We start from the raw sequence: 26276 nt of genomic DNA on the forward strand, positions 1-26276 counted from the left end.
TTCTCACTGCGGTGGCTTCTCTTGTTGCGGAGCACGGGCTCTAGGCACGCGGGCTTCAGTCGTTGTGGCACGTGGGCTCAGTAGTTGTGGCTCGAGGGCGCTAGAGCACAGGCTCAGTAGTTGTGGCACACGGGCTTAGTTGCTCTGCGGCATGTGGGATCTTCCAGGACCAGGGCTCGAATCCGTGTCCCCTGCATTGGCAGGCGGATTCTTTTTTTTTTTTTTTTTGGTGGTACGCGGGCCTCTTACCGTTGTGGCCTCTCCCGTTGCGGAGCACAGGCTCCGGACGCGCAGGCTCAGCGGCCATGGCTCACGGGCCCAGCCGCTCCTCGGCATGTGGGATCTTCCCAGACCGGGGCACGAACCCGTGTCCCCTGCATCGGCAGGCGGACTCTCAACCACTGCGCCACCAGGGAAGCCCCCAGGCGGATTCTTAACCACTGCGCCACCAGGGAAGCCCTCTTTATACATTCTTGATACAAGTCCCTTAAATGTGATTTGCAAATATTTTCTTCCATTCTGTGGGTTGTCTTTTCACTTTCTTGATGGGGTGGTCCTTAGATGCACAAAAGTATTTTATTTTGATGAAGTACAATTTACATATTTTTCTTTTGTTGCTTGTGCTTTTGGTGTCCTATCTAAAAAACCATTGACTAAGCCAAGGTCCCGAAGGTTTAACCTTGTGTTTACTTCTAGGAGTTTTCAGAGCTGACTTTTGAATGTTCTTGGGGCAACCCCCTGAGCAGACCCCAAGCTACCCTGGCTGCAACCCTCCACAAAACCCCCACTCTAATCCCGAAGAGTCTGCTTACATTTCAGCCTTTCCCCTCCAAGGTTTCATATGGGGTGGCCAACTGTGGACAGGCATCCAGTGAGGAGATGGGGACAGCTTGAAGGTTTAGGATGCAGGCTGGTGAGAGAGGAGGTGGCTAGTGTCAGACTCTGGGCACCAGGCCCTGGGACCAAGGTTCCAGGCTGAGAAAGCACCTGCTGGGGCCAACCGACCAACCTACCTTGGCAGCTGGGTGGGTCCTTCCAGGAGGGGCTGGGCCCACTGCTGTCCATCTCCACCTTCCCTACTCCTCCATTGCTAGGAGCTGGGCCAGCAGGTCCACTCTAGAAAAGAAGCGTGTAGAAAGTGACTCCACCACACTTGGCTTTCCTTATTTCTATTTACACTGATTGTCTGGCGGCCCTCTTACAGATTTATGATCAGAGGCTGGTGACCTCTCACGGTTGCAGGACTTTAGGACCTAGGAGAGCCTTTTGGGAAACCCAGGTGTGGGAGGCCAGCTCTATTGCTCCGGCTGGGGTAGATGGCTGGGTGGATGGGTGTGGACACAGAGAGGGGCACCAGGGCCAGGAAAGAGCAGCTCAGATGTCCCGGGCCGGCCAATACCCGCCCCGCTGAGCGCCCAGCACTTCTTTGGAAAGCCCGCCGCCAGCCCGCTCCGCGCGCCCAGCTGGTGGATTGGGCCGGAACCGCGGGCGGGGCGGGGCCAGCGCGGCCCGATTTGGGGCGGTGCGTGCAGCTGTGTGAGCCGACGCAGCGCGGCTCCGCCCCGAGCATCCCGGGCCGACCCGACTGCGCCCGGCAGAGCCGCAGGGTGAGTGTCATGGCCGCTTCCGAGCAGCGCCAGCCCGGGGAGCTGCTGGCCAAGGCCCGGAGAGCCTTCCTGGAGGAGTTCGGGGCCGAGCCCGAGCTGGCCGTGTCGGCCCCGGGCCGCGTCAACCTCATCGGGGAGCACACGGACTACAACCAGGGCCTGGTGCTGCCCATGGTGAGGGGCTGCGGGGGAGGCGCCATCTCCCCGCTTGCACTGTTGGGCGGGCCGCTCCGAACTTTTTCTCCAGCCGAGTGTGGGGGACGAGCACGTGGGAGAGACCCTGGGACGGGGCATTTCACACGTTGGAAGGGAGGAAACGGGGAATCCGCGAGGAAGTAGGCTATGGACCGCTGATCCTCGCCATCTCCTTGGGAGCCACCTCAGATTGTGGGGGGATGCGGAACGGGGCCCAACTGTAAACCGAGGCGAAGTAGCCCTAAGCCTCCTGGTCCGGCCCGTTCAGTTCGCAGAGGAGGGAGTGGAGGCACAGAGAGGGCTAGTGATCTGCTCAAGGTCACACAGCTGAGATGGAGCTGCCTTAGCCTGGGGCCATGTCCATCCCACTGTGCATCTTCCAAAATGGGAAGGCGTCAGAAAGAGCTCGTCTGATTCTGTTTTCCTACTGACCCACAGCCAGGAGCCCACGCTTAGGGCAGAGTCCAGGTCTGCACTCCCGCTGCACTGGCCCTGCCCCTGAAGACCTATGGGGTGGGACCCAAGCCCCCCAAGGCCAGATGGACATGCAGGCTCTTCCCTGAGACACTCCCCATTCCCTTCATGTTGAGCCTGGAGGTCACCTCCTTGTCTGTCCCTGGCCCCTTGGTAGTGGAAGTTTTGCATACTATTTGTTTCTTCTGCCAGGCGCTGGAGCTTGGGACTGTGCTGGTGGGCAGCCCCCGGGCAGATGGGCTTATCTCCCTCCTTACCACCTCTGAGGATGCCGACGAGCCCCGCCGGCTGCAGTTTCCCCTGCCCACAACCCAGCGGCCACTGGAGCCTGGGGCCCCCCACTGGGCCAACTACGTCAAGGGAGTGATTCAGCACTACCCAGGTATGGGGCCCAGGCCTGGGTCAAATTCCTGTCTCTCAGCCGCGAAGCTCATTAGCTCATCTAATCCACTGTGGGGTAGGCATGCAGCGTGGAGCATCCCCATGGTACAGGTGAGGAGACTGATGCCCTCAGAGGTTCTAGAACTTGCCCATGACATGATTGGAGGAGCCAGGGTTCAAACCCCAGCCCGTTGGTCTCCAGAGCCCTAAACCAGGAGAACTAGGAGTCTGTGTCCCAGGAACCTCAGGGTAGGAGGATGGAGGGCGGTGGACCCCTTGGCCCAACAGGTTGGTGGCCTCTGACAATTGAGACACAGTTCCGCAGAAGCAGCTGCCAGGCAGTTGCCTCCTTTATACCAGGATACATGCCCTTCTTGTGCTCATCCTCCCAGATGGCCCGTCTTACCGTCATCTATTCTTTTTCCTGCAGCTGCCCCCCTCCCTGGCTTCAGTGCAGTGGTGGTCAGCTCAGTGCCCCTGGGGGGTGGGCTGTCCAGCTCAGCATCCCTGGAAGTGGCCACGTATACCTTCCTGCAGCAGCTCTGCCCAGGTACCTCCTAGACCCCAGCTCCCAACGCAGCCCTCCTTCCCTGAGGTCCTGTGATCAGAGCTTCCTACCCCAATTGTGGCTTTGGGGGAGTGGGTGGGGAATCTCCCTGGAGTATCACTGGACACACTGGGGGCTGCTCCCATCCTCCCACCCCGAGTGCCCCCTCCTGGGCCCCAGCCTTCCCACCTTGCCCTGTGCTGCAGACTCGGGGACAATAGCCGCCCGGGCCCGGGTGTGTCAGCGGGCTGAGCACAGCTTCGCAGGGGTGCCCTGTGGCATCATGGACCAGCTCATCGCACTGCTGGGGCAGAAAGGCCACGCGTTGCTCATTGACTGCAGGTCAGGGGCTCCCCTTGTCCCCTCCCACCTCGTAGGAGAGCTCCTGGATGAAACATGTGCGGCAAACAGACGCTTGCCCTTGTCATCTTCCTGGCTCCATCTCCATCCCAGGTCCCTGGAGACAAGCCTGGTGCCGTTGTTGGATCCCAAGCTGGCTGTGCTCATCACCAACTCCAACGTCCGCCACTCATTGGGCTCCAGCGAGTATCCCCTGCGGCGGCGCCAGTGTGAAGAAGTGGCCCGGGCGCTGGGCAAGGAGAGCCTTCGTGAGGTGCAGCTGGAGGAGCTGGAGGGTGAGAGCTGGCTGGGTGCACTGTGTCCTGGAGATGGCTGGGCACCCTGGGGTGAGGGGGGCTTCCGGGCTCTCGTTGTGGCTTTGACCCGGATGTACGTCCCCTCACCTCCAGGGACCTCTGCCAAGCTCTGCCCACTCCCCCAACGCTGCTGACTTAGGACTGCTTGAAATCTCCATATTGTTTTTTCTAATGTGAGGATTAAGTATCCACCATGGAAAATACAGAAAAGTACAAAGAAGAGGACTTTCCTGGTGGCACAGTGGTTAAGAATCTGCCTGCCAATGCAGGGGACACGGGTTCGAGCCCTGGTCCGGGAAGATCCCACATGCCGCAGAGCAGCTAAGCCCGTGAGCCACAACTACTGAGCCTGCGCTCCAGAGCCCATGTGCCACAACTACTGAAGCCTGAGTGCCCAGAGCCCGTGCTCCGCAACAAGAGAAGGCACCATGAGGAGCCCGCACACCACAACGAAGAGTAGCCCCTGCTCGCCACAACTAGAGAAAGCCCGTGTGCAGCAATGAAGACCCAACGCAGCCAAAAAAAAAAAAGTACAAAGAAGAAAATAACAAGCTATAAGATCACTACCCAGAGATAGCCACTATTAGCATTTTAGTATATTTCCTTCCAGTGTTTTTCTACATCTGTATCTTTTTTAAAATTAATTAATTAACAATTTTTTTTCTTTTTGGCTGCGTTTTTTTTTTTTTTTTTTTTTTTTGCTGTATGCGGGCCTCTCACTGTTGTGGCCTCTCCCGTTGTGGAGCAACAGGCTCCGGATGCGTAGGCTCAGCGGCCATGGCTCATGGGCACAGCCGCTCTGCCGCATGTGGGATCTTCCCGGACCGGGGCACGAACCTGTGTCCCCTGCATCGGCAGGCGGACTCTCAGCCACTGTGCCACCAGGGAAGTCCTGCATTGGGTCTTCGTTGCTGTGCATGGGCTTCAGTAGTTGTGGCGAGCGGGAGCTACTCTTCGTTGTGGTGTGCGTACTTCTCATTGCGGTGGCTTATCTTGTGGAGCACGGGCTCTAGGTGTGCAGGCTTCAGTAGCTGTGGCACGTGGACTTCAGTAGTTGTGGCTCGCAGGCCCTAGAGCGCAGGCTCAGTAGTTGTGGCGCACGGACTTAGTTGCTCCGCGGCATGTGGGATCTTCCCGGACCAGGGCTCGAACCCGTGTTCCTTGCATTGGCAGGCGGATTCTTAACCACTGTACCACCAGGGAAGTACCAGTTTTAAAATTTTTAATTGAAATATCCCTGACTTACAATGCTATGTTAGTTTCAACATCTGTATTCTCAAGGTTGAGTATACGCAGTGTTGCCACCTGCCCTTTTTTTTTTTTAACTTAACATTATCTCAGAGCCCTTCTCTATGTCATGAAAGGCCTGTCATCAACATGGCTTTTTAAAGCTACATAGCATTTCAGCATCTAGGTGCACTGTAATTTACTTAACCATTTTCTGGTAATCATACCTAACACCGTGATGGATTTTTTTATTATATAAATTTATTTATTTTTGGCTGTGTTGGGTCTTCGTTGCTGCACACAGGCTTTCTCTGGTTGTGACGAGCGGGGGCTACTCTTTGTTGCGGTGTGCGTACTTCTCATTGCGGTGGCTTCTCGTTGTGGAGCACGGGCTCTAGGTGCGTGGGCTTCAGTAGCTGTGGCGTGCAGGCTCAGTAATTGTGGCTTGCGGGCTCTAGAGCACAGGCTCAGTAGTTGTGACGCATGGGCTTAGTTGCTCCACGGCATGTGGGATCTTCCTGGAACAGGGCTCAAACCCTTGTCCCCTGCATTGGCAGGTGGATTCTTAACCACTGCGCCGCCAGGGAAGTCCCTGTGATGGGTTGTTTTTTTTGTTTGTTTGTTTGTTTTTATTTTTGGCTGCATTGGGTCTTCGTTGCTGCACGCAGGTTTTCTCCAGTTGTGGTGAGCGGGGGCTACTCTTCATTGTGGTGCTCGGGCTTCTCACTGCGGTGGCGTCTCTTGTTGTGGAGCACAGGATCTAGGTACACGGGCTTCAGTAGTTGTGGCTCACGGTCTCTAGGAGTGCAGGCTCAGTAGTTGTGGCTCGCGGGCTCTAGAGCGCAGGCTCAGTAATTGTGGTGCGTGGGCTTAGTTGCTCCGCGGCATGTGGGATCTTCCAGGACCAGGGCTCGAACCTGTGTCCCCTGCATTGGCAGGCGGACTCTCAACCACTGCGCCACCAGGGAAGCCCCTGGACGCCTCTCCTTTTGACTTCCCCTTTTCTGTTATTTCCTCACCCTTGTCACTGCTGTCTGAAACTTCAGGACACTGAGTCATCCCTGCCCGCCTTTCCTTCCTCCCCACACCCGGCCTCTCTTGGTCTCTGACTGTTTTAACAGCTGCCATCTCCCGGCGCTGGCTTCTCCCAGCAGGGCCCTCTGCGCAAGGCAGTCACTTTCGTCAACTAGAGCTCAGCTCCATGCCTCCCCTGCTCCCAAAACCTCTCTGGCGCCCAGAGTCAAGTTGTAAAGTCCTAAGCGCTCGGGGCTGCCGTTAGCGACTCAGCTTGCTCTGCCGGCTTCAGCGTTAGCCAGTGGGACAGCTTGCTGGTTCCCTGGGGTGCCCCGGGCAGACCTGGTCTGTATCCCAACTCCGGAGCCCTGGCCCTCGGAGGCTTCGCTGTTAACTCCAGCAAAAACACCAGCAGGACTTTTCCTTCCTGTTCTGTCTTGGCCTCTCGAAGGCAGCACTGTGTCCCACGCACCATGGAAGCACTGAGTCTGGGGCTCAAACTGCTGTTTATCGAGCCCCCACTGTGTGCCAGGCGCCCTGCTGGGGGCACTCCATGTGTCTGCTCAGCCTCCCCTGCGCGCCAAATGAGGCGGTTGTCCCCTTTTCTAGTCGAGGAGGGGAGGCTCTGAAACCTTGGTCACCAACCCGAGGTTCAGAACCAGGTCTCAGACTGGAGATGCCCCCGCCCCCCCCAGCCAGCGCCCTGGAGCCATCGTGCCCCTCCTCCACGTCCACAGGGGCCCAGAGGCGGTGGATGGTGGGTCTGCTGACTCCTTTTCCGCCCCAGCTGGCAGGGAGCTGATGAGCGGGGAGGCCTTCCGGCGGGCGCGGCACGTGGTGGGCGAGATCCAGCGCACAGCCCAGGCAGCAGCCGCCCTGAGCCGCGGCGACTACAGAGCCTTCGGCCGCCTCATGGTGGAGAGTCACAACTCGCTCAGGTGAGATCCCCGGGTGCCCATCACCTCCTGGTCACAGGCTGTCCCCTGTGCCGGATGGGGCTGGTGCAAGGCCTCCCGCCTGCCCCCGTGTCCTCTCTGCAGGGATGACTACGAGGTGAGCTGCCCCGAGCTGGATCAGCTGGTGGAGGCTGCGCTCTCTGCGCCCGGGGTTTATGGCAGCCGCATGACAGGCGGTGGCTTTGGTGGCTGCACGGTGACCCTGCTGGAGGCCTCTGCCGCTTCCCTAGTGATGCAGCACATCCAGGTGGGTAGGTGCCAGAGACTGGGGGGAGCGGGAGAGAGGGGTTCCTAGGGCCGTGCTGTGCTCAGACCCCACCCCACCCGTCCCTCCTACAGGGGCAGTACAGCGGGACCGCCACCTTCTACCTTTCCCAGGCGGCCGACGGCGCCCAGGTGCTGTGCCTGTGAGGCCCTCCCAGGCCGGCCCACGGCAGGCCTGCCCTCCAACCTGGGTGCTCAATAAACTTGTATTACCTCTGGCTCTGATACCTGCCTGTCTCCAGAGGTGGATGTGTGCTTGGGCATCAGAGAAAGGTGTGTATAAGAACTGCTCCCCTGCTCTGGGCAGGCGCCAGAAACATGGACAGGGCAGAGCTCAGCGGTAGCAAAATCTTTTATTAAGTGCAGAACAAAGCTGGGACCTTGTCATGCTGGTCCTAGCTCTTTGGTTACAAATGGGCTTGGGCCCAGGGTAGGAGGGCAGCCGAAGGGCCTTCCGGGACCACTTCGTGCCTCCCAGAGGACACCTACCCCCTGCTCTGTGGCCAGAGGCACCGGCCCTGCGATCAGCATGCGAGTGGGCTGGTCGCCAGGGGTCCAGGGATGGAGTAGCTGAGGCAGCGCCAGGGAGAGGAGGTGGGGGTCGGGGGCTCAGGTCTGAAAGAACTGTTGGTCCACGTGGGTGCCGAGGGTTCCACTGGTGGTCAGTGTCCGGCTCACAAACTCCTGTGTCACGTGCCGGGTGAGGGAGCCATGGGCTTCCAAGTGCTGGGACCCCAGGGTCAATCCGTCTGTAGGGGAAGAGGTGTTGAAGGGTCCACCTGGGTCCCCAACCCCCTTTCCTCTGTTGGCGCTGTGCTCCCCCGGGAGAGCCAGGAGCCCCCGCCGGGCAACTCACCCAGTAGGACGGGCTCAGTGGTGCTGGAGTGGGTGGTGGTGATGCTGTACTCTCCTGGCATTGGGTACTGGAAGAGCCCCGAGTGGCTGCCCAGCTGTGGGAAGGGGCCTGGAGTGGGCAGAGGGGCCAGTCAGAGGGTGGTGCCAGGAGAAGGTGTGGCCGGAGAAGGGGTGAAGCGGCCTCTACCTCCAGCCTGGGACTCGATGGTGATGATGCCTTCACGCTCCGGCCCGAAACCTTGGGTGGTCTTGGCCTGCACCTTGAACTTGTAGGGCACGTTCTCGCTGAGGCCTGGCACCGTCAGCCGGCTCTCGGGGCTGTCGCCATCCACCAGGAACGTGGTGGCTGGCTCTGGGCAGGGAAGATGCCTTTAGCCTCGGTGGCTCCCCCTCCACCCTCCCCCTGGTCCCCCTGACCCTGGGGCGGGCAGCACCTCCTCCGTGGGCCATCTCACAAGTCACCAGGTAGCCGAGGATGTCGCCATCAGGCCTGCGCGGCCGCTCCCAGCTCAACTGCAGAGAGTCTGGGCTCAGGGCGGTGAACACCAGTGGGCCCGGGGCGCTGGGCGTGCTCAAAGTGAAGGCAGAGCCTGGGGACAGCAGAGGAAGGGTGTCGGTGGGTTTGTGGGTACAAGATGGGGGGACCACTGTCAGGGTGGGGGGGTAACTCACCCGGTAGGGGGCAGAGAGGGCTCTGTGGGTGCACCTGTGACTCGATAGTGATGACACCCTCGCGCTCTGGGCCCCAGCCTTCCTGGCTCTGGGCCCGCACGCGGAACACGTAGGAGTGGTTGGGCAGGAGGTCTTCCAGCACCACCGAAGTCTGGCTGGGGTTGGGGATGTTAAGCTGATGCAGGTCACCTGGGTGGGGACGGAGGCAGGTAGCAGAGCAGCAGCATTCCTCATTCCTATCCCCGGCCTGATCCCACCCCTTCCCTAGGCTACTGTCAAGACCTAGCCACCACCCGCCCAGCATTAGCTGTGGCTTGGGTACCGGTGGGGTCAGCCTTGTATAGTATGGTTGGCTGTTCAGGTTGTACGCTATACAAGGGATGAGTGGAACCTGAAATCCCATCTGTGTATGTTGGCCGTTTATGGGCCCAGGGCATGCTGCCGCGAGTGTGTCTGCCCACGGAAGTACCACTTCCCGACTCCTGAAAAGACATCTCATGGGCCAGCAGAGGCCCTGGGTCCCTAGGCCGGTGAGGCCTTGTTAGGTAAAACCTAGCAGTGGGAATGATTTGGAGAGAGGCCTAGGGAGGTGGATGAGGACTCATCAGAGGAGGCAGTGGGAGTCTTAGAAGAGCGAGACTCTCTCAGAAAGGTGGGTGGTGGGGGGAGCATTAGTGTTCAAGGGACTTGGGTGGATTCCTGACAGTCGGGTGTCCCCGCGTGTCAGCCCGACAGCAGCTGTGCCTCACCGCCATTCAGCAGCTGGTACTCCACGCTGTAGCCCTGCAGCGCCCGCTCACACTGCGGCTCCTGCCAGCTTACTTTCAGAGACGTGGGTCCCAGGGCTGAGAACACCAGGCGGGTGGGTGTGTTGGGCACACCTGCAGCCAAGCGGGAGCCTGGAGACAGGAGGCCACAGTCAGCCGGTGTCGGGGGTGTCTGGGCAGGAGTCCTAGTTCTAGCCCTGACCGCCCTCGCCTCTGGCGCCTGCATGGACCGCCGGCCAGGCGGCCCACTCACCCTGCAACACCCTGTCCAGGCCACTCAGCACCTCCTGAATGTCCTGTGCAGGACGTGGGTGCGGGCCCTGCCTGTGCCGAGAAGGGGTGAGCTCGTGAGTCAGCCGGCCCCCACCCTCCTCAGCTGGCCTGGCCCCTCTCCTGCCCCAGCCCAGCACCCCCAGAGGACAGAAGCTGCGTTAGGCACCAGCGCTGATGTGGATGGAATGGACGGTAAGGCGGCAGGGCAGCGGCGGCGGTGGGTGGATGGGTGACAGATGGTGCAGGACAGCTGTGGAGGCACCGGATGGCCACCCCTGTACTACCTGGGCCCCAAGAGGGTGCTGCTGGCTGCCCAGCCAGGATTATAGAGTCCCTTGAGTCCCCAGAGTGGGGGACCCCCTTCATCTGAGCCCGACTCCAGGACCCCAAGGCCCAGGACAGCGGAAGCCTGCTCCTCCCGTGTTCCCAGATGGGAGGGAGGCCTAGGGCAGGACAAAACAAGAGTGAGAGGGCAGGAAGTGTGCACGTCAGAGGATGGGCAGGAGGGGGACGGCAGGCCAGCAGCCCGAGCCTCCAGGAGCTGGAAGAGAGGAAGGATTAGGGGAGAGCAGGGGAGGTGGCGGGCACTCACTCTGGGAGGAGAGGGAGGTGAGGGTTGAGTAGTCCCTGGGCAGCGTGGACGAGTGCGAGTGTTCCGGGCGGGTCAGCGAGTGGTAGTCCCGCGAGAGGGTGGAGGACGTGCTCAGCACGCGGTGGGGCAGGTGTGGGCTCAGGTGGGTGCTGTAGGCGGCGTTGCTCACAGCCATCCTGTGCAGGGAGTTGGCACTGCCCGGGAAGGCAAAGTCCATCCGCCCGTTCACCAGGTGCTCTGTGGGGTAGAGCAGGGTCACCGGACCAGCCCGCACCAGACCTGGAGCCCCTCGGGGCAGGCTGCGGCCCTGGGAATTCCCTGGATTACCTACCCTCTGGGGGCCCTTGGCATAAAAACAACCTGCTTCCCTTGGCCCGCCAGGGACAGAGGTCCTTGGAGGAGTACAAGGGCCCCCTAGGCGTCTGCAACTCAGGTCCTGTGGCCCGGCAGGACGCCCCTATGGACGGCCGCTGACCTCAGCCGGGGACTCACTGCCCCTGTAGTTGGCCCTGCCCTGGGGAGAGCCCAAACGCCTGCCCTTGGGTCCCCTGAGGCCTCTGAGGGGTCTCCTTGGGCACCAGGGCCTGCCCTGGACACAACAGACTTGGAAGGTTGGGGGCAGTCTAGCTTTGGGGAGAGCCCCAGCACCTGCCCTGGGGTCCCTTGGCTCTGGGGTGGCAGCCGGGCAGCCTGGCCGCGGTGGGCTCTGGCTGGAGCCCAGAGGCAGCAAACCAGCGAGCCTAGGTGGGTGCGGGTGAGGGCAGGCCGGTCACCTCCCTCCCCGCCGGCACCCCGCGCGCCCCCATCGGCGGCGCCGTCGTCCAGGGGCCCGCGGGGCGGCTCGGCGGTGTCGGAGGAGCGCCGGCTGCTGGCCGACAGGCGCGGAATGAGCTCCGGGGGCAGCTGCCACGTGACGCGCCGCAGGTCCAGCTCCTCCCCCAGGAGGGGCTCGAACTTCCAGCCGCTGCCGCCTTGGGAACAACGAAGGGCCGCATTGGCACCGCCGGGGGGCGCGGGCGGCTGCGCAGAGGGGCTGGGGGAGGAGGCGGGCGGCGCTGTGACGTGAGCCCGTCCTCTGGCTCTCTGGGATCCGGGTGTGTGCCAGGGAGCCCGGTGGCCGGTGAGGCCCTCGCCCAAGAGGTGGAAGAGGGCGGCCCGGGCTGCAGCTGGCGAGGGGAGACCCCTGGACTAGAGCCTGGGCTCTGCCACCAGCTGTGAGGACTCCCTGCTCTGAGCCTCAGTTTCCCATCTGGATAACGGAGGGAGTGAGCTCTCCCCTGCCGGCCTCCCAGGGGCAGTTCCAGCAGCCGGAGTGCGTCACAGGCAGCCAAGTGTAGTGCAGCTGCGCTGGGGCACCTGCTGCGTACCAGCTGCTCTTTACTTCAGACCCTCAACACTCTCAAGACCCTTGGGCTTGGGCTCCTTAAACCCAGGCTTGACACCATGGAGGCCTGGTATAGGCAAGGATGGAAGAAAATACAAATCCTGAAGGATTTTCACTAACGGTGGTGTGTGATTGGCATCCCATTTCAGATCAGAAAACAGGCACAGAGAGGGTGATTCATCTGAATTCCTGCAGCGGATCCAGAGCTAAAACTGAGTCCCCAAGAGTCCCGGTCGAGGGCTCTTTGCGTCACACTGTACAGGGCCAGTGTGGGGAGACACTGCTCTGTGGGCCCCAGAGCCCGGCCTGCCTTCTCCCACATAGCCCTGTCCCTGGGAGGTGGCCCGATTCCATGGCACTGCTGGTGAGCCCTCCAGTCTCCAAACTGTGATTCCAGTCCCATGTGCACGAGCCTGTGTGCATGTGCCCCAAGCACGTGTCTTTCTGCCTGTTCTCACAGACGTGCACACGGTTCACTGGGGCCACGTCGGCTCTGTCCCCCCCGTACCCAGAGCCAGTGTGGGCCTGCCAAACCGTCGGCTTTGTAGATGCTCGCCTGGGGCTGAGAGGGGACTTCTGGTGTGACCGTCGTGCCCAGTGCTCACTGGCCCCTTGGCTCTCTCTGGACACCAGTGACGGCCCCACCCTCTACCCAGGACCCCCACCTTCCTTGCAGGCGTCCCAGGCCCACTCACCAGTGTCCTCAGAGACGCTCGGCCTCTGGCTGCCCGTCGGGGAGCGGAGCACGTCATCGCTGTACATGAGGAAGCTTTCGTAGTCTTCCCCACTCTGGGCGTCCACGATGGGGATGTCCGGGATGATGGGGACTGCAGGGCGGGAGCGGGTGAGCCAGGGCCCCAGCCTCGGCCTCCTGCCCGCCCCTGTCTGCCCTGTGCCTCCCACCCGCCACTCACTGGACATGGGCCGCTTGGGCTGGGTGGCCAGGTTGATGATGGCCTCCCGCTCAGGCCCCCAGCCTGCGCCATTGCGAGCCTTGACCGTGTAGCGGTACGGCTGGGACTCCCGCAGGTTCTCGATGAGCAGCGTCCGCTTCTTGGGGCTGTCCACCAGCACCTTCTTCATGGGCCCGATGGGTCCTGGGACAGGGAGAGTGCTTCAGAGGGGTCACCAGCTTCTGGCCTGCTGCATCCCTGCCTCTGGTGCACCAGGACTGTTGCACAGCCCCTGAACTGCACCCAGGAGTTTGGGGAACGAGTCAGGGAGCGAGCAACTGTTGAAACCCAGCTGCGTGCCAAGCCCTGAGAACCTGGGTGTGACTGGCTTAGAGAAGCCTCCACGCGGCTCATCGCCAAGTTAAGTGGCAGAGACAGACTAGACTCAAGTCGGCCCCACTGTCACCTCTACCAATTGGTAAAGGGTCCTGCGTCCATGTGCGTCTGCGTGACGCTGGCTCCAGAGGCTTGGGCGCCCTCAGCACCTGTGCCTCCCTGTCCACAGCCAAACCCCAAATGCACGGCTGCCCTGGTCACCTGGGCAGGGACGGAAGGAGAGAGGCAGGCCTGAACCTGCACCTGAGGACAGGCTGAGGCCTGTGAGAGCTAAGGGCGAGAGCAGAGGGGAAGCAGCTCTCCTCCACCACACCTGGAAGGGTGGACGCAAGCCCTGGGAGAGAGAAGGAAGAGACCCCAGGCTGCTCTAAGCAAGGTACGGTGCCTAGGCCCCCATGTGACAAGATGGGGCCCTCTATGTTGGAAGATGTCTGGGAGACCAGAAAATGTCCCAGTTCCCAAGGGGTCCAAAGGAGGGCTCTGGAAAAACAACACCTGCTAAGCTTCATGCTGTTTCTTTGCCCCACCGTGTGGCCTGCGGGATCTTAATTCCCGAACCAGGGATCGAACTTGTGCCCCCTGCAGTGGAAGCATGGATTCTTAACCACTGGACCACCAGGGAAGTCCCTTGATGCTGTTTGGTAAGTAAACAGCTGTGCTCCAAGAATTGGCTGACGTTGGGCTGTCAGCCGGGGGAGGTCTCTAACCGCCCTCTCTCGTCTCTGTCCACCGGGGGGAGAAGGGAAGGGGGCCACCCCGAAGTCGCTGATGCCCTCGGGCCTGCCTCGCACGTTCGTGACACAGCGGAGGCCTCAGCAGGCTAAGGCCGTGGGCTGAAACCGTCAGTCATTCCTGGGATTAAAGGCTGGGTCGGAAAACACTTCCTGACAGTGGTCCATGGGTGGACCAGGTGTTGTAAACTCAGAATGAGCCAAGGATGTGATGCAGCTGCTGACAAGGCTGTGTTTGGTCAGCCAGGCTAGTAAAGGGCAAGGAGCCTGAGACCCAGAGCAATCCTGCTGCCCTCGGCCCTGTTGGGCCACCCTGGGGGTGGTAAGCCTGACTCAGCTCTCCATCCCTGCGATGGGCCAAACGGAGGTGAGAGCGCAAGGAGAAGGGCCCCGCACCAGGCGAGAGGTGGGACCAAGTTCCCTCAAATAGTTTCTCATCCTGACAACTGGCAGGGGTGGTCCCTCCCCTTTCCAGGACTGGGAGAAAAATAACAGTTCTGCCAGGTGCTTTGGCCTAGGGCTGCCAGATACAATATTGCATGAAATGTACTAGAAAAATTGTCTGTTTGAAGTTCAGGGCGTCCTCTGCTTTTATTTGCTAAATCTGTCGACTCTACTCTGGCCCTAAGAGAACCGCGTAGAATTGAGCCATTCTAGTTACCTGCGTGGGCAGGCAGCCCTGGACCTGTGACCCCACTGCACATATATAATCTCAGGCCCTCCATCCCTACCCGCCCTGGGAGCTTCTGGGCCTGGCTTTGGAATGCAACTCAGCCCAAACCTGACCACAGACCTAACGATGCCCCAGGCAATCAGACATATGGGCTCATCCACTGCCCGGGACGCCGTGACCTCCTCCCACTCTTTGCCCCCTCCCTGGGGGCAGAAGGAGAGGTCCAGATCCTTACGGCTGTCCTCGTTGACCAGGCCATAGCAGACCTCATAGGCTGTGATCTCGCCATTGGTCTCAGCCGGCTCAGCCCAGCTCAGCTGGGTCACGGTGGAGGAGACGACATTGAAGGCCAGACGCCCCGGCTCGCTGGGAGCTGGAGGGGGAGGGGATGCAGGAAGAGAGCTGTCAGCCGCAGAGAGGGGGCAGAGTTCTAGGGGGTCGGGGGACAGGGCTGGGCACGCTGGCATCAGGGTAGCTGGGGGGCAGACAGGTGGATGGACAGAAAAGCGAGGCCTCACCTTCCGGGTGAGTGCGACAGGACACCAGGGAGCTGTAGGGGCCCTCGCCCTGCGCCCCGTAGGCGCACACCTTCATCTCGTAGTCGCAGTACGGGTACAGGTTGGTGAGCTCCACCGAGGGCATCTTGCTGTCGAGGAGGTGGGCTTCGGACTCAGAGTCACCCTGGATCCAATACTTCACCTGCTCCCGGGGCGGGGCTGGTCAGTGGGGAGCAGCTGGCAGAGCTGATCGTCCCTCCACTGAGCCCTGCCCTTGTGTTACCCCCTTTGCGCACAGACAGGACCGAGTGACCTGCCAGGTTCACACAGCAGGGCTGGGGCAGGGCAGAGGTGTTTCTGGGGTGGTGGGGCCACAGTCCAGGAACTTGCCTCTCCCCCGGGGCACAGATGGGGGTTCCCCCGTCCACTGAGGCCAAGCATGCCCTCTCCTCTCCCTCAAGGGCCCTCTGCCCCCCGGTGGCCCACCTCCCCGCTATGTGCCCAGCCTCCCCCATCCACCACCCTCGTTGCCCCCCACCTTACCCGGTACCCTGTTGGCTTGCCAGGAGGGGGCAGCCAGTTGAAGTGGATCTTCCGGGACCCGGTGGCCTTGGCATTGGGGTTCTGTGGGGCACCCAGGTCACCCCGGGGGAGTAGGGGTGATGATAGGGTCTGGCCCATTAAGGTCCTGTCCAGTTCATCTGTAGTGGGTCAAACCAGGGCAGGGCAGCCAGCTGAGACACCCCGCTTTTGAGGGGGGCAGGAACCCACCGTCGCCACCAGGGGGCGCCAGAAGCCCAGTTAAAACATCAATGCTCCTTCCCTGCACCCCCCTCAACTGAGACCTGCCAAAGGGGGTCTCTAGAGGGCTGGTGCCCCCATTAGTAAAGCACAGGGCATCCTGCCAAACTTGGGGGTGCCCAGGAGGGTCTCTGGAGGGATGAGAAGGAGGAACGAGTTTGCTCTCTCCCTTTGGCAGCCAAGGGTATGTCCCACGTGAGAACATCTGGCTCCTCCCAACGCCCTCCATCATTCCTGGACCCCAAGACTCCGCCTCCTGCCCCATCTTCTCGGCAAGCCTCCTCTCCGGGTGGGCTCACAGACCCCACTATACAGTTCTCAGGACCCATAAGAACTGTTTCACCCCTTCTGGAAACACCTGCATTTTAGCTGGAATTAAGGCCGAAGTCCAAGGGCTAAGGCCCTTAGTGGTGGGATTCACAGCCAGCAGCAGGCCGGTGGCCACATGACCCCAGCCTCTCTGATTGAGAGTACGGTTGCCAAATAAAGGCAGGATACCTAGTTAAATTGGAATTTTAGATAAACAACAAACACTTTTTTCGGATAAGTACATCCCAAATAGTGCATGGGACATACTTATACTACAAATGTGCTTGTTACTTACCTGAGATTCAAATTTAACTGAGCGTCCTGTATTTTTACTTGCTAAGACTGTCAAGAAGCCCCCAGCCCTGCTTAAGCTGACTCCAGACTCTGCCTACCTTGGTCCCCAATGATAACAGTGGCAGACTGGGGCTGGCCCAGGCGAGCCCCAAACTTGGGGTTGCTGAGTTGGATGTAGAAGCGGCGGGTCTGGCAGCCCCGCAGGAGGGAGTCCATCTCCTGCAGCTCCAGGAGCTTCACCTGCAGCTCCTTCCAGGTCTCCCCAGGTTGGAATAGCAGTTCGCCTTCTGTGGGGATGTAGTCCTGGGAGTGGGAAGGGGTCAGGGTCAGACCAGGCCTGGGAGAATGAGTAACGGCCACACACCCCACCCCAACCTCACAGATAACGCAGAGACCCTCACACACAGACTGTCCCACGTGGACACGGAATGGCTTATGTTTCTACAACACCTCTTGCACGTCAAGCGCATTACAAATATTAGCTTGTTTACGCCTCAGGGCAGTGTGAGGTAGAGATATTATTGTCCCCATTTTACAGATGAGGAAACTGAGGCACACAGAGGTGAAGAAACTTGCCCAGGTTCACACAGGCAGTTGTGGTTGCTTGGTTCACCAGCATTTGAACCAAGGCACAGAGACAGGGATGCAGATGTGGAGGGTCCCGTACAGGCAGGCACTCAGCCGGGGGAGCTGAGATTTGCAGGCCCCAGACCGGGAGGGAGGAACTGTTCCCCGCACTGGGGGTCCAAAGTCTGGATCCCACAGCCCCCAGCCATGCCTCCAGGGTGGGGTGCTTCTAACATCTCCAGCTTTTTTTTTTTTTTCCCCAATGCCCCAGAGCTTTCCTGAGCTCCCGTCACATGACGCCACTAGGTGGCACTGCAAACTAACATTCAATTCCAGGCACTGCTAGCCAGCCGCGCTGTGCAGAGAGGGACAAACTCAAACGCTACAAAAACCCAGAAAGAAAAGCAGGAGTTGCCTGCAAGACAACTGACCTCGGGGGGGATGCTTCAAAAATGTCCAGGTGACAAAAGACAAAGCCGGGGAATTATTCTAGATTAAAGGAGACTAAAGACACATGACAACAAAATGCAATGTCCTACCCTTGATTGGTTCCTGGATTGGGGGGAAAAAGCTACAGGGGACATTACTGGGACATGTGAACATGGGGGGATCCGAATATGGACTAATTATTAGTTATGAGGACAATGTGACATTTCTTAAGTTAGGTAATTCTGTCGTAGTCATGTAGAGTGCCCTTGTTCTTAGCAGGCGCCTGCAGAAGGGTTTAGGGTCTATGTGATGTCTACAACTTACCTTGAATAGTTTAGCCAACACAAGTAAACCAAACACACCTTCTCTCCCTTTCTCTCTACAGTTATGGAGCTATAAATACGTATACATATATATATACACACACACACACACACACACACACACACACACGCACGTATACATCTATATAGAAAGAAAGAAAGCAAGGTCAATCTACGTAAAGAGTAAATGGGTGCTAATTTTGTTGGTCTTTCCATCTTCCTGTAGGCTGAAGCTTTTCAAAACAAAAAGTTGAAAAAAAAAATGTTTTTAAAAATAGTTCAGGGGCTTCCCTGGTGGCGCAGTGGTTGAGAGTCCGCCTGCCGATGCAGGGGACACGGGTTCGTGCCCCGGTCCGGGAGGATCCCACATGCCGCGGAGCGGCTGGGCCCAGGAGCCATGGCCGCTGAGCCTGTGCGTCCGGAGCCTGTGCTCCGCAACGGGAGAGGCCACAGCGGTGAGAGGCCCGCGTACCGCAAAAAAAAAAAAAAAAGTTCAATCCCAAAGGATCTTTGTAAAAGCATAACAGGATAGCCAGAATCTCTATAATATTCAGTGAAAAGTTCTGGGCATCCAAATTCCTCTTTGGAGATTTTATGGGGAGCACTGGAGCAGTAATGAGAGCTGTTCCCACCGATAAAAAGAATAGGGTGTGTGTCGGGATCCTCTGAGTGCACACCTGCTCCCATGATTGCCAAGTGGGCTGGGCCTGTGGGCCAGTGAGACTAGACTTCATTACGTTTTGAGTGAAGTTTTGATGTGAATATTTTTAGTTTTAAAATGTTGGTAATAAGTATAAACTGGATAACTAATAAGAACCTACGGTATAGCACAGGGAACTCTACTCAATACTCTGTAATGACCTATATGGGAAAAGAATCTAAAACAGAGTGGATGTATGTACAGGTATAACTGATTCACTTTGCTGGACAGCAGAAACTAACACAGCATTGTAAATCAACTAGACCCCAATAAAAATTAGTTTAAAAAAACGTTGGTAATAGGGAATTTTCTGACGGTCCAGTGGTTAGGACTCTGAACTTTCGCTGCCATGGGCCCGGGTTCGGGTTCGATCCCTGGGTTGGGGAACTAAGATTCCACAAGCCATGCGGCATGGCCAAAAAACAAAACAAAACATAAAATGTTGGTAATAAATTTAGAAAAACAAACAGACCTGTACGCCAATCCAAGCACACCCACCACCTGGACTGGGCAGTTCCCGGAGACTGGGGCCCAGTGACAAAGGGGACACTGCCCTACCACACGGCCCTCCCTGCCCTGAAGGGCTGCTCCTGTGGCACGGCCCAGAGACGGCCTGCCCGGCAATGACAGCCCAGGGACATGGGGTCTGTGATTCCACGTCAAGAAGCCCAGAGTCCCTGGACAGGGGCAGACGGAGGTGTCTATTTCTCTGTGGAGAGTTTGGCTGTCCTGGTGGATCCTGGGATGTTGGGAGGGGGACATGGATGGTCTAGACATGATGAGACCCCACTCAGGGCGTCACTGGCACTTTAGGTGCCAGTGCAGGGTGGCCGGGCAGATGGACATGTCCTTGGGAGGCCAGCCAGCGGCACCACCAGCATCCAGACTCAGGCAGCCCCCATGTCCTGCTTGCACCGGGCCCTTGGGATGTGCCCTTGACCCCGTGGTGCAGACTCACCCGGTTGCCCTGCGCTGTGTTGTCCTCCGTGCAGTAGGAGACCTGAGACTTGCCATTGTCCAGGATACGCCGGATGACGGGGATGCGGGCCACGTGCTCCCCGCGGCTGACCAAGTACTCGGGCTGCTCAAAGGACACGATCCCGCTGGCTGCAAGGAGCCAGGCACCGATCAGGGGTCTTGGCCACAGTCCCTTCTCAGCCCCCGCCCTCCCTCTGGCCCAGCCCAGACTCCAGGAGTTTGCTTGTCACCCCTCTCTGGGGAAGGGCAGAGGAAGGGGCTGGAAAAGTCTTCCAGGAAAAGTTGACAAGGCTGGAACAGTGTCCAACTAACATCTTGGAAGGGTCAGGGCAGAGAAAGGAGGCCGGGCAGGGGCAAGACCAGACATGAGAGCTGAGACTGAGAGCTGAGGCAGAGTAGGCCTAAGTCCTGGACGCCCCCTCCTGGGGTCCTGGAGCAGGTGGGGAGGAGGGGTCAGGGACCAGAACAGACCCTCCGGGCGCCGGAAAGATGGTTATCAACAAGTCCAGGTTCCCCGAGGAACCAGCAGGGAAGGCACCGTGGGTGACAGTGGTGTGACGCCTTGCTCACCCCTCTAGATAGGCTTGGGCAGAGGGAGGCCCCAGTCCCCTTCCTGCTCTGATGCCCTGCCATCCTAGGGGGGCCCCATTCAGTCTCCCAAGTTCAAAGGTCATAGGGGAAGAACAAGGAGAGGGATGTGCAATGGCTCCAGGAGGACGTAGCACCCTCTGGTGATTATAAGAGAAGCTCCCACACTGAGTGCTTACTACCAGGCACTGTGCAGAGACGTACAGCCACACACTCCTCACAAGAGCCTGATACCCATTTTACAGATGGAGAAACCAAGGCTCAGAGGTTAAGTCACTTGCCTAGGCCACATGGCCAGGCCCCACTTCCACTTGGATTGAGGAGGAACAAGGGACCCCAGAGCCTCCCTTTTGGCCCCCCTGTTCCCCCCACCCTGACCGACCTTGCTCCTTGATGATGGTGATGTTGACCAGGCGGCGGCCGAGGGTGGCAGTGCCCGCGGGCACGTCGATGGCCTCCACCAGCAGCTGCTTCTCGTCATCGTCCTCAGGCCGGATGAAGAGAGGTACCCGCACGTCCACCAGCTCCACACCCTCCTGGAACTCCACCATGCCCCGGGCGTCTGCGCAGGCGGTGGGGAGACGTCAGATGGGGGTCAGGGGGCCGCACAGGGGCGGGAGGTGAGAGGGAGGGGCACAGGGAGCCTGGCCACCTACCCTGGTCTGCAGTGAGGGTGTAGTAGCCAGGGGCCACCTTGAGCTCGTGGAAGGCCCCCTGCTCCACATGCTTCTCCGTCAGCTTCAGCAGGGCCTGCTTGGCCGAGCGGGGCGCCATCAGCACCATGTCCACAATGGTGTGGTCCTGCCTGGGGGCGGGGTTGGGTGGGGAGGTGTCAGGCCGGCCAGGAGGCTGGACAGGCTGGCCTACCTGTCCTCTCTCCATCAGGGGACAAGATTCCAGGCAGCAAAAGGCAGTCATCAGAACCAGACAGTCCTAGAGGCCCAGGCTGGTCCCAGCGTGGTGGGCCCCCTCACCCTGCAGTCAGCGTCCTCATCTGTGAAATGAGGCTACTGCTCCCACCCACCTCACCAAGAAGGGCTGCTGAAGCAAACGTAGAGTCAGGACAGCAAAGATGCGAAGGGTGTAGGCCCTGAAGCCAGACTGCCTGGGTTCAAATCCTGGCTCTATATCTTAACAGCTAGGTAACCTTGGGCAAGCTACTTAAGCTCTCTGATTCTCGGTTTCCTCAACTATAAAACGGGAATAGCAATGGTACCTACCTGGATAAGAGAACCACACACATGAAGCCCTTAGAACAAGGCCTGGCCCGTTGTAAGCACTCAAAATGCTGGTCTAAATGGTTCTCACGGAAGGTGATGTGCTCAGTGAGAGCTGCATTCTGTTACTGCGCACGCAGTTCTGTCCTCTCTACATGCTGTTCCCACCCCCACTTTTCCCCTGGCGGGGCTGGGACTTGGGGTAGGAACTGGGAAGGAGGTGTGTCACCCACTGGACCATCTTCTTGGCACCCAGCGGTGCCTCCAGGATCAAGGCGTTTGGCGTCGGAGGAGGGCTGCAGCTGGGCACCAGGCTATCCCGGGTACTGGGTAGGGGGCTCTCGCCGGCACGAGGGCAAGGACTGGGTCTGCTTGGTTCCCTGTGGTTTTCCTGTTCTAGTACGGGGGCTGGCTTTTGGTGAGGGCTTCATACTGGTATTTGCTCAATGAAGGTCCTACCCAAAGACAGACAGACAGCCCTCCTTTCCAGTGGGATGAAGATGGAGATGGAGATTGGGGTGGGGGAGGGGGCAGAGGGGGCAGGTACTTGGGACTGGTACTACCCCACCTGTGTGTCTTCGACTCACTTTTTCCCGGCATTGGGCTGCTGCCTGTGGAGGACAAAGTGGGGAACGTGAGCCAGGTGGTCCCTGGGGTGGAGGCACGATCTGCTTGGGGGAGATCCCCTGGCATTGGCTATATGGGCAGCACCCTCACCCAACCCCGGGCACCCAGGACCCACCGGAACTTGGTCTGCTGGAGCTTCTGCGCGCCTGTGATGTGCCTGTACACCTCGTGCAGCTGCCAGACAAGGAAGGGCTGTGAGGCTCGGGCCCTGGGGGAGCCTCTCCACCCAGAGCCATCTAGGCCCAGAGGACCTCTCGGGGTGGGCTGGGGGCGTGGCCATGGGCACGCACATTGCCTCCACCCTTCTGGAAGCATTTACAGGGAACAGATCCCAGGATGATCCCAGGCCAGGCACATGTCCAAGGAAGCCCTTCTTTCCTGCCTGGAAGAATCCAGGTTCCCCAGCTGCTTCCCTCTGCCCTCCCGCCACCTGGCTCACACCCAGCCCAGAGACGCCAGCTGCCTGCGATCGGCTTCTTTGGCCCTTACGTTCTCCTCCACCTCCTGGCGCAGCTGGTCACATTCTCGGGTGCCAGGCTTCAGTAGGTTCTCGGTGCAAAGGCGGGCAAGGCGCAGGGACAGCCCGTAGGGCGCTAGGGGCAGGCAGGGAGGGGTGTCGTCAGCCCCCTGCACAGTGGGCACCGCAGAAGCCCCGTCCAGGAGCCATGCTTGGATAGGGGAGCACCTGAGGCTTATAGCACCATCAGGAGGGATAGAAGGCAGCCAGGCCTGTGTCTGCACCCAATACCCAGAGAAAATAGGAATGGTGTGATCCCGGACCTGGAGCAGCGGTGAACGTGCCCTGGGCCCTAAGGGCAGCGCCAAGACCTGTGGTGCCCAGCCCTGGCCCTCACCCAGCTCCGTGGGGTTGATGCCGGCAGCATGCGAGGCAAAGCCAGGCCGCTGCACGTTGTTGGTGGTCTTCCAGCGGACCGTGTCGCGCCCCTTGAGGTTCCCGCTGCGCAGCAGGGGCGTGTCCAGGTGATCTGAGGCCATCAGGTTCGCCCGCAGCATGTAGTGGTCTTCCTTGAAGCCCACCATGTGACCTGCGGGACAGGGTCCTCACACTGGGCCGCTCCCTAGACCTTCCCCACCACACCCCTGCAGGTGGGACCCCGGGGCCTCCCACCTCTGTTCCAGACTCGGCCCCCACTTCCCCTCCACCCCAGCTGGAAGAAAGAGCGGGCAGAAGCCCGCCACCCCTGCTGATGCTGGCCCGTACCTCGGTTGCAGCACGGGAGAAGGGCCAGGCAGGCCTAGGAGACAAGGTGGGTGAGGATGAGAGCTGAGACAGCCACCCCAGCCTAGGTAAGCCCCTTCCACCACCACCTGCCACCCATGCCAACGGTCCAGAGGGGGCAAAGGTGCCTTCCCAGACACCAGGATATCCAGGCAGCTGCAGGGGTCTAGGTGTGTGGCACACAAGGTGGTACACAGAGGGTGATGGGGCAGAGGGTTCCCCAAATGTGTGCCAGGGGACCCTGGCCCTGCTGTATACTCTGGAAAGTAAAGGTTCTGTGATCAAACCCATTTGGGAAGCACGGAATTCCTTCCCCTTACAGTTTCACTATTCATACAACTAGATCAAAGGCTCTGAGAAGTCCTGCAGAGAAGAAACCGCTTTCTCAAATGTATTTGATCACAGAACTCTTTTTCTCTGTAACACACACTAATATCCCACAACGCTGGGGGTTACTGCAGAGAGTTGTCTCTGCTCCCTACAATTCAGTATCCCATGGCATGCCGTCCTCCATGTTTTCCTGTCTCCTGTCTTTCCTCCCCAGTAGACTGTCAGCTCCTGGCGGGCAGAGCCCTTCCTTCCCTGTTAGCTCTCGTGACCCTTTGCATGTGGCTGACCCCCGGGCAGGGGCTCCCAGGTATCCAGCCACTGATGGTTGGCAGAGGTGAGAGGCTGGCGTGGGGAGGGCACCACGGCTGGGCAGAACATGTGGGTTCGCTTGGCCTCTGCCACCTACAGGGACCCTGGTGGCGGGGGGAGACCCTGGGGGAGCCCCCACCTTGCAGCAGGCACAGTACTTCCAGCAGAGCAGGAGCAGCAGTGCCGGGAGCAACAGGAGGAACACGAGCAGGGGAACGAGCCACCAGAAGGTGCCGGGGGGGCAGTCTAGGGAGGAAGGAGAGGAAGTCGGTGCCATTTCCCCCACCGGGGCCCGACAGGCCACCCACACGCCCCCGGCCGGCCCTCCAGCTCACCCTTCCTCCTCTGCACCAGGACGGTGCTGTTGGGCCCGGGGCCGCCATCACCCTCCACGGTGTAACTGTACGTGCAGTCGTCATCCTCGTCCCGGAAGGAGCAGTACTCCACCACCTCCTCCGCTGCACCCACAGACGGTCGGCAGGGCACCCAACCCCACCCCGGAGCACCTTAGGGCCTGGTGGGGTGGCCGCTCCTCACCACGGCCCTACTCTGGGGCCCAGCCCGCCCATCACAGGGTGGGAGGCACCTCCCTGGGGAAGAACGCAAGTTCCCGGCAAACTGTGCATACAGATGGGGCAAGGCGGGGGCTGCCCTCCAGGAGCGTCAAAGGCTGCAAATCTGTGCCCGTCCTGGGCATCGCTCAGGAGCTGGGCTTCTACAACGTTTTTCTTTTTTCTTTTCTTTTTTTTTTGGCCACATGTGGGATCATAGTTCCCCGACCAGGGATCGAACCCATGCCCCCTGCAGCGGGAGTGCGGAGTCTTAACCACTGGCCCGCCAGGGAAGTCCCTTCTAGAACACTTCTCTGACCTAGAGGAAAGGAGGCTGTGAGCCCCCACGGCCCAATTATGGGCCTTTGCCGTGTTCATGGCCCTACCCAGCTCTTTGCCCCCTGCCCAAGCCAGAAGCCATCTCCCCAGGTCTGGGTGCCCTGGCCAGACTGTGTGGCCCCTACCTGGGTCTGTGTGACCTGTCTGGGTTCTGTGACCACTCCCAGGTCTGGAACCCCTCTTTCTGGACTGCATGTCCTCAGTTTGGATTATGAGCCTCCTACCCAGCTCCACAGCCCTGCCCAGATGAGAGACACCACCTACCCCATCGGAAGCCCCCCTGCCTAGTCCTCTCTCCCTGCCCCATACCTTTCTTAAGCTCATCCACCATCTTGACCTTGAAGCTGCACTCCTTACACACGTGCCCCTTCTTTTCACCGGTGCCCCACGCCTGGCACTGCACACAGGAGCGCAGGTCCTCACAGAGGCCCAGGCGGATCTGGGTGGGCGAAGAGGGTCAGACAGGCACTGTGTTGGGCAGCGGCCCCTGCCAGGCCCGCTCCCACCACGTCACACCCTCGGGCAGCTCCTCTGGCACCAGGTTCAGCCCCTCTTGTCCGTCTTGCCCCGTGCCTAGGGTCCCCATGCCCATACCCAGTGAATCTGGCCTCACCGCTGAGTAGTTGATTTCGCAGATGGTGTCTGTGTAGAGCGACTGTTGGTTGCAGTGGCAGCGGCCACACTCGCAGTAGCCACGCCCATTACAGATACCCTGAGTCAAGAGGAGGCACCAGTGAGCCAGCTGTGCCCCCACCCCTGCCTGAGAGGAAGGGTGGTCTTGATTGGGGCCCCCTCTACCGCCCCCCACTGTCTGCCTCATGCCCAGGCCTACCCCGTTGCTGTCGATGCAGGTGGCATTGCTGAGAGGACAGTCACAGCTCAAGCCTGTCCAGCCAGGCTCACATACACACTGGCCCATGGAGCAGCGTCCTCGGTCTGCAGAGAAGGGGAGGGGAGAGGAGAGGCACACTTGCACCTGCAGTCCAGGCTGCCCACTGGCTGGAGCTGCCTTGGGAGCTAGGATGTCTCCAGCCAGGGGCAGAGCCATCTCTTCGTCGCTTTCTTGGAACTCCCTTCTCTCCATTTCTCCTGCTCTATTGTGCCCTTCTACCTTCCACTCTGCAGCTGGGGAGATCACCCCAAAACACAAACACAATCATGTGTCTCCCCTGTTTAAGAACTTCTAATGAGTCCTGGCCAATGCGACAAGGTAAGAAAAAGAAATAAAACATAAGTTTTGGAAAGTTAAGAGATGAAAAACTGTCATCATTTGCAAGTATCAGAAACATGCCACAAAATAGCAAGAAGAATCTATAAATAAGTTATTAGATTTCGTAAGTGAGTTTAGCAAGGTGGCTGGTTACAAGGTTAACATATAAAGAGTTAGAAAATGAAACTAAAAGCACGAGTGAGGACTTCCCAGGTGGCGCAGTGGTTAAGAATCCACCTGCCAATGCAGGGGACACGGGTTCGAGCCCTGGTCCTGGAAGATCCCACATGCTGCAGAGCAACTAAGCCTGTGTGCCACAACTACTGAGCCTGCATGCCACAACTACTGAACCCCACATGCCTAGAGCCCATGCTCCACAACAAGAGAAGCCACTGCAATAAGAAGCCCAC

At 59.4% G+C, this 26276-nt stretch overlaps 2 protein-coding genes across 3 annotated transcripts in view; one reads left to right on the top strand and one right to left on the bottom strand.

Annotated features, from left to right (window-relative positions):
* The first annotated feature begins 1325 nt into the window (after positions 1 to 1325).
* On the top strand, positions 1326 to 7535 carry GALK1 (galactokinase 1). 2 transcript variants are annotated; one of them, XM_079905608.1, is made up of 8 exons: positions 1326 to 1607; positions 2469 to 2658; positions 3088 to 3207; positions 3411 to 3546; positions 3658 to 3839; positions 6889 to 7039; positions 7142 to 7304; positions 7397 to 7535. In XM_079905608.1, exons 1-8 carry the CDS (start codon positions 1329 to 1331, stop codon positions 7466 to 7468), a joined length of 1293 nt encoding a protein of 430 aa, XP_079761734.1. In that variant the 5' UTR covers positions 1326 to 1328; the 3' UTR covers positions 7469 to 7535. The 2 variants fall into 2 exon arrangements, with proteins under 2 accessions (XP_079761734.1, XP_079761733.1); XM_079905607.1 differs by having other exon boundaries at positions 1600 to 1781.
* A 126-nt stretch (positions 7536 to 7661) lies between these two features.
* ITGB4 (integrin subunit beta 4) overlaps positions 7662 to 26276 on the bottom strand; it is a 30789-nt gene continuing 12174 nt past the window's right edge. Inside the window, exons 14-40 of the mRNA XM_079904300.1 lie at positions 25489 to 25592; positions 25270 to 25368; positions 24966 to 25095; positions 24102 to 24224; positions 23906 to 24012; positions 23110 to 23143; positions 22742 to 22933; positions 22377 to 22480; positions 22003 to 22061; positions 21848 to 21871; positions 20700 to 20848; positions 20426 to 20605; positions 19436 to 19584; positions 16557 to 16761; positions 15598 to 15755; positions 15076 to 15256; positions 14793 to 14930; positions 12779 to 12961; positions 12556 to 12691; positions 11254 to 11444; positions 10481 to 10798; positions 9598 to 9747; positions 8849 to 9037; positions 8611 to 8766; positions 8364 to 8528; positions 8178 to 8285; positions 7662 to 8070 (exon numbers count right to left, since the gene is read on the bottom strand). Coding sequence (XP_079760426.1) covers positions 7931 to 8070; positions 8178 to 8285; positions 8364 to 8528; positions 8611 to 8766; positions 8849 to 9037; positions 9598 to 9747; positions 10481 to 10798; positions 11254 to 11444; positions 12556 to 12691; positions 12779 to 12961; positions 14793 to 14930; positions 15076 to 15256; positions 15598 to 15755; positions 16557 to 16761; positions 19436 to 19584; positions 20426 to 20605; positions 20700 to 20848; positions 21848 to 21871; positions 22003 to 22061; positions 22377 to 22480; positions 22742 to 22933; positions 23110 to 23143; positions 23906 to 24012; positions 24102 to 24224; positions 24966 to 25095; positions 25270 to 25368; positions 25489 to 25592 — 3872 coding nt within the window. The 3' untranslated portion in view covers positions 7662 to 7930. The remainder of the gene's footprint in view (positions 8071 to 8177; positions 8286 to 8363; positions 8529 to 8610; positions 8767 to 8848; positions 9038 to 9597; positions 9748 to 10480; positions 10799 to 11253; positions 11445 to 12555; positions 12692 to 12778; positions 12962 to 14792; positions 14931 to 15075; positions 15257 to 15597; positions 15756 to 16556; positions 16762 to 19435; positions 19585 to 20425; positions 20606 to 20699; positions 20849 to 21847; positions 21872 to 22002; positions 22062 to 22376; positions 22481 to 22741; positions 22934 to 23109; positions 23144 to 23905; positions 24013 to 24101; positions 24225 to 24965; positions 25096 to 25269; positions 25369 to 25488; positions 25593 to 26276) is intronic.

Source organism: Stenella coeruleoalba (assembly GCF_951394435.1).
Source record: "Stenella coeruleoalba genome assembly, chromosome: 19".
NCBI lineage: Eukaryota > Metazoa > Chordata > Mammalia > Artiodactyla > Delphinidae > Stenella > Stenella coeruleoalba.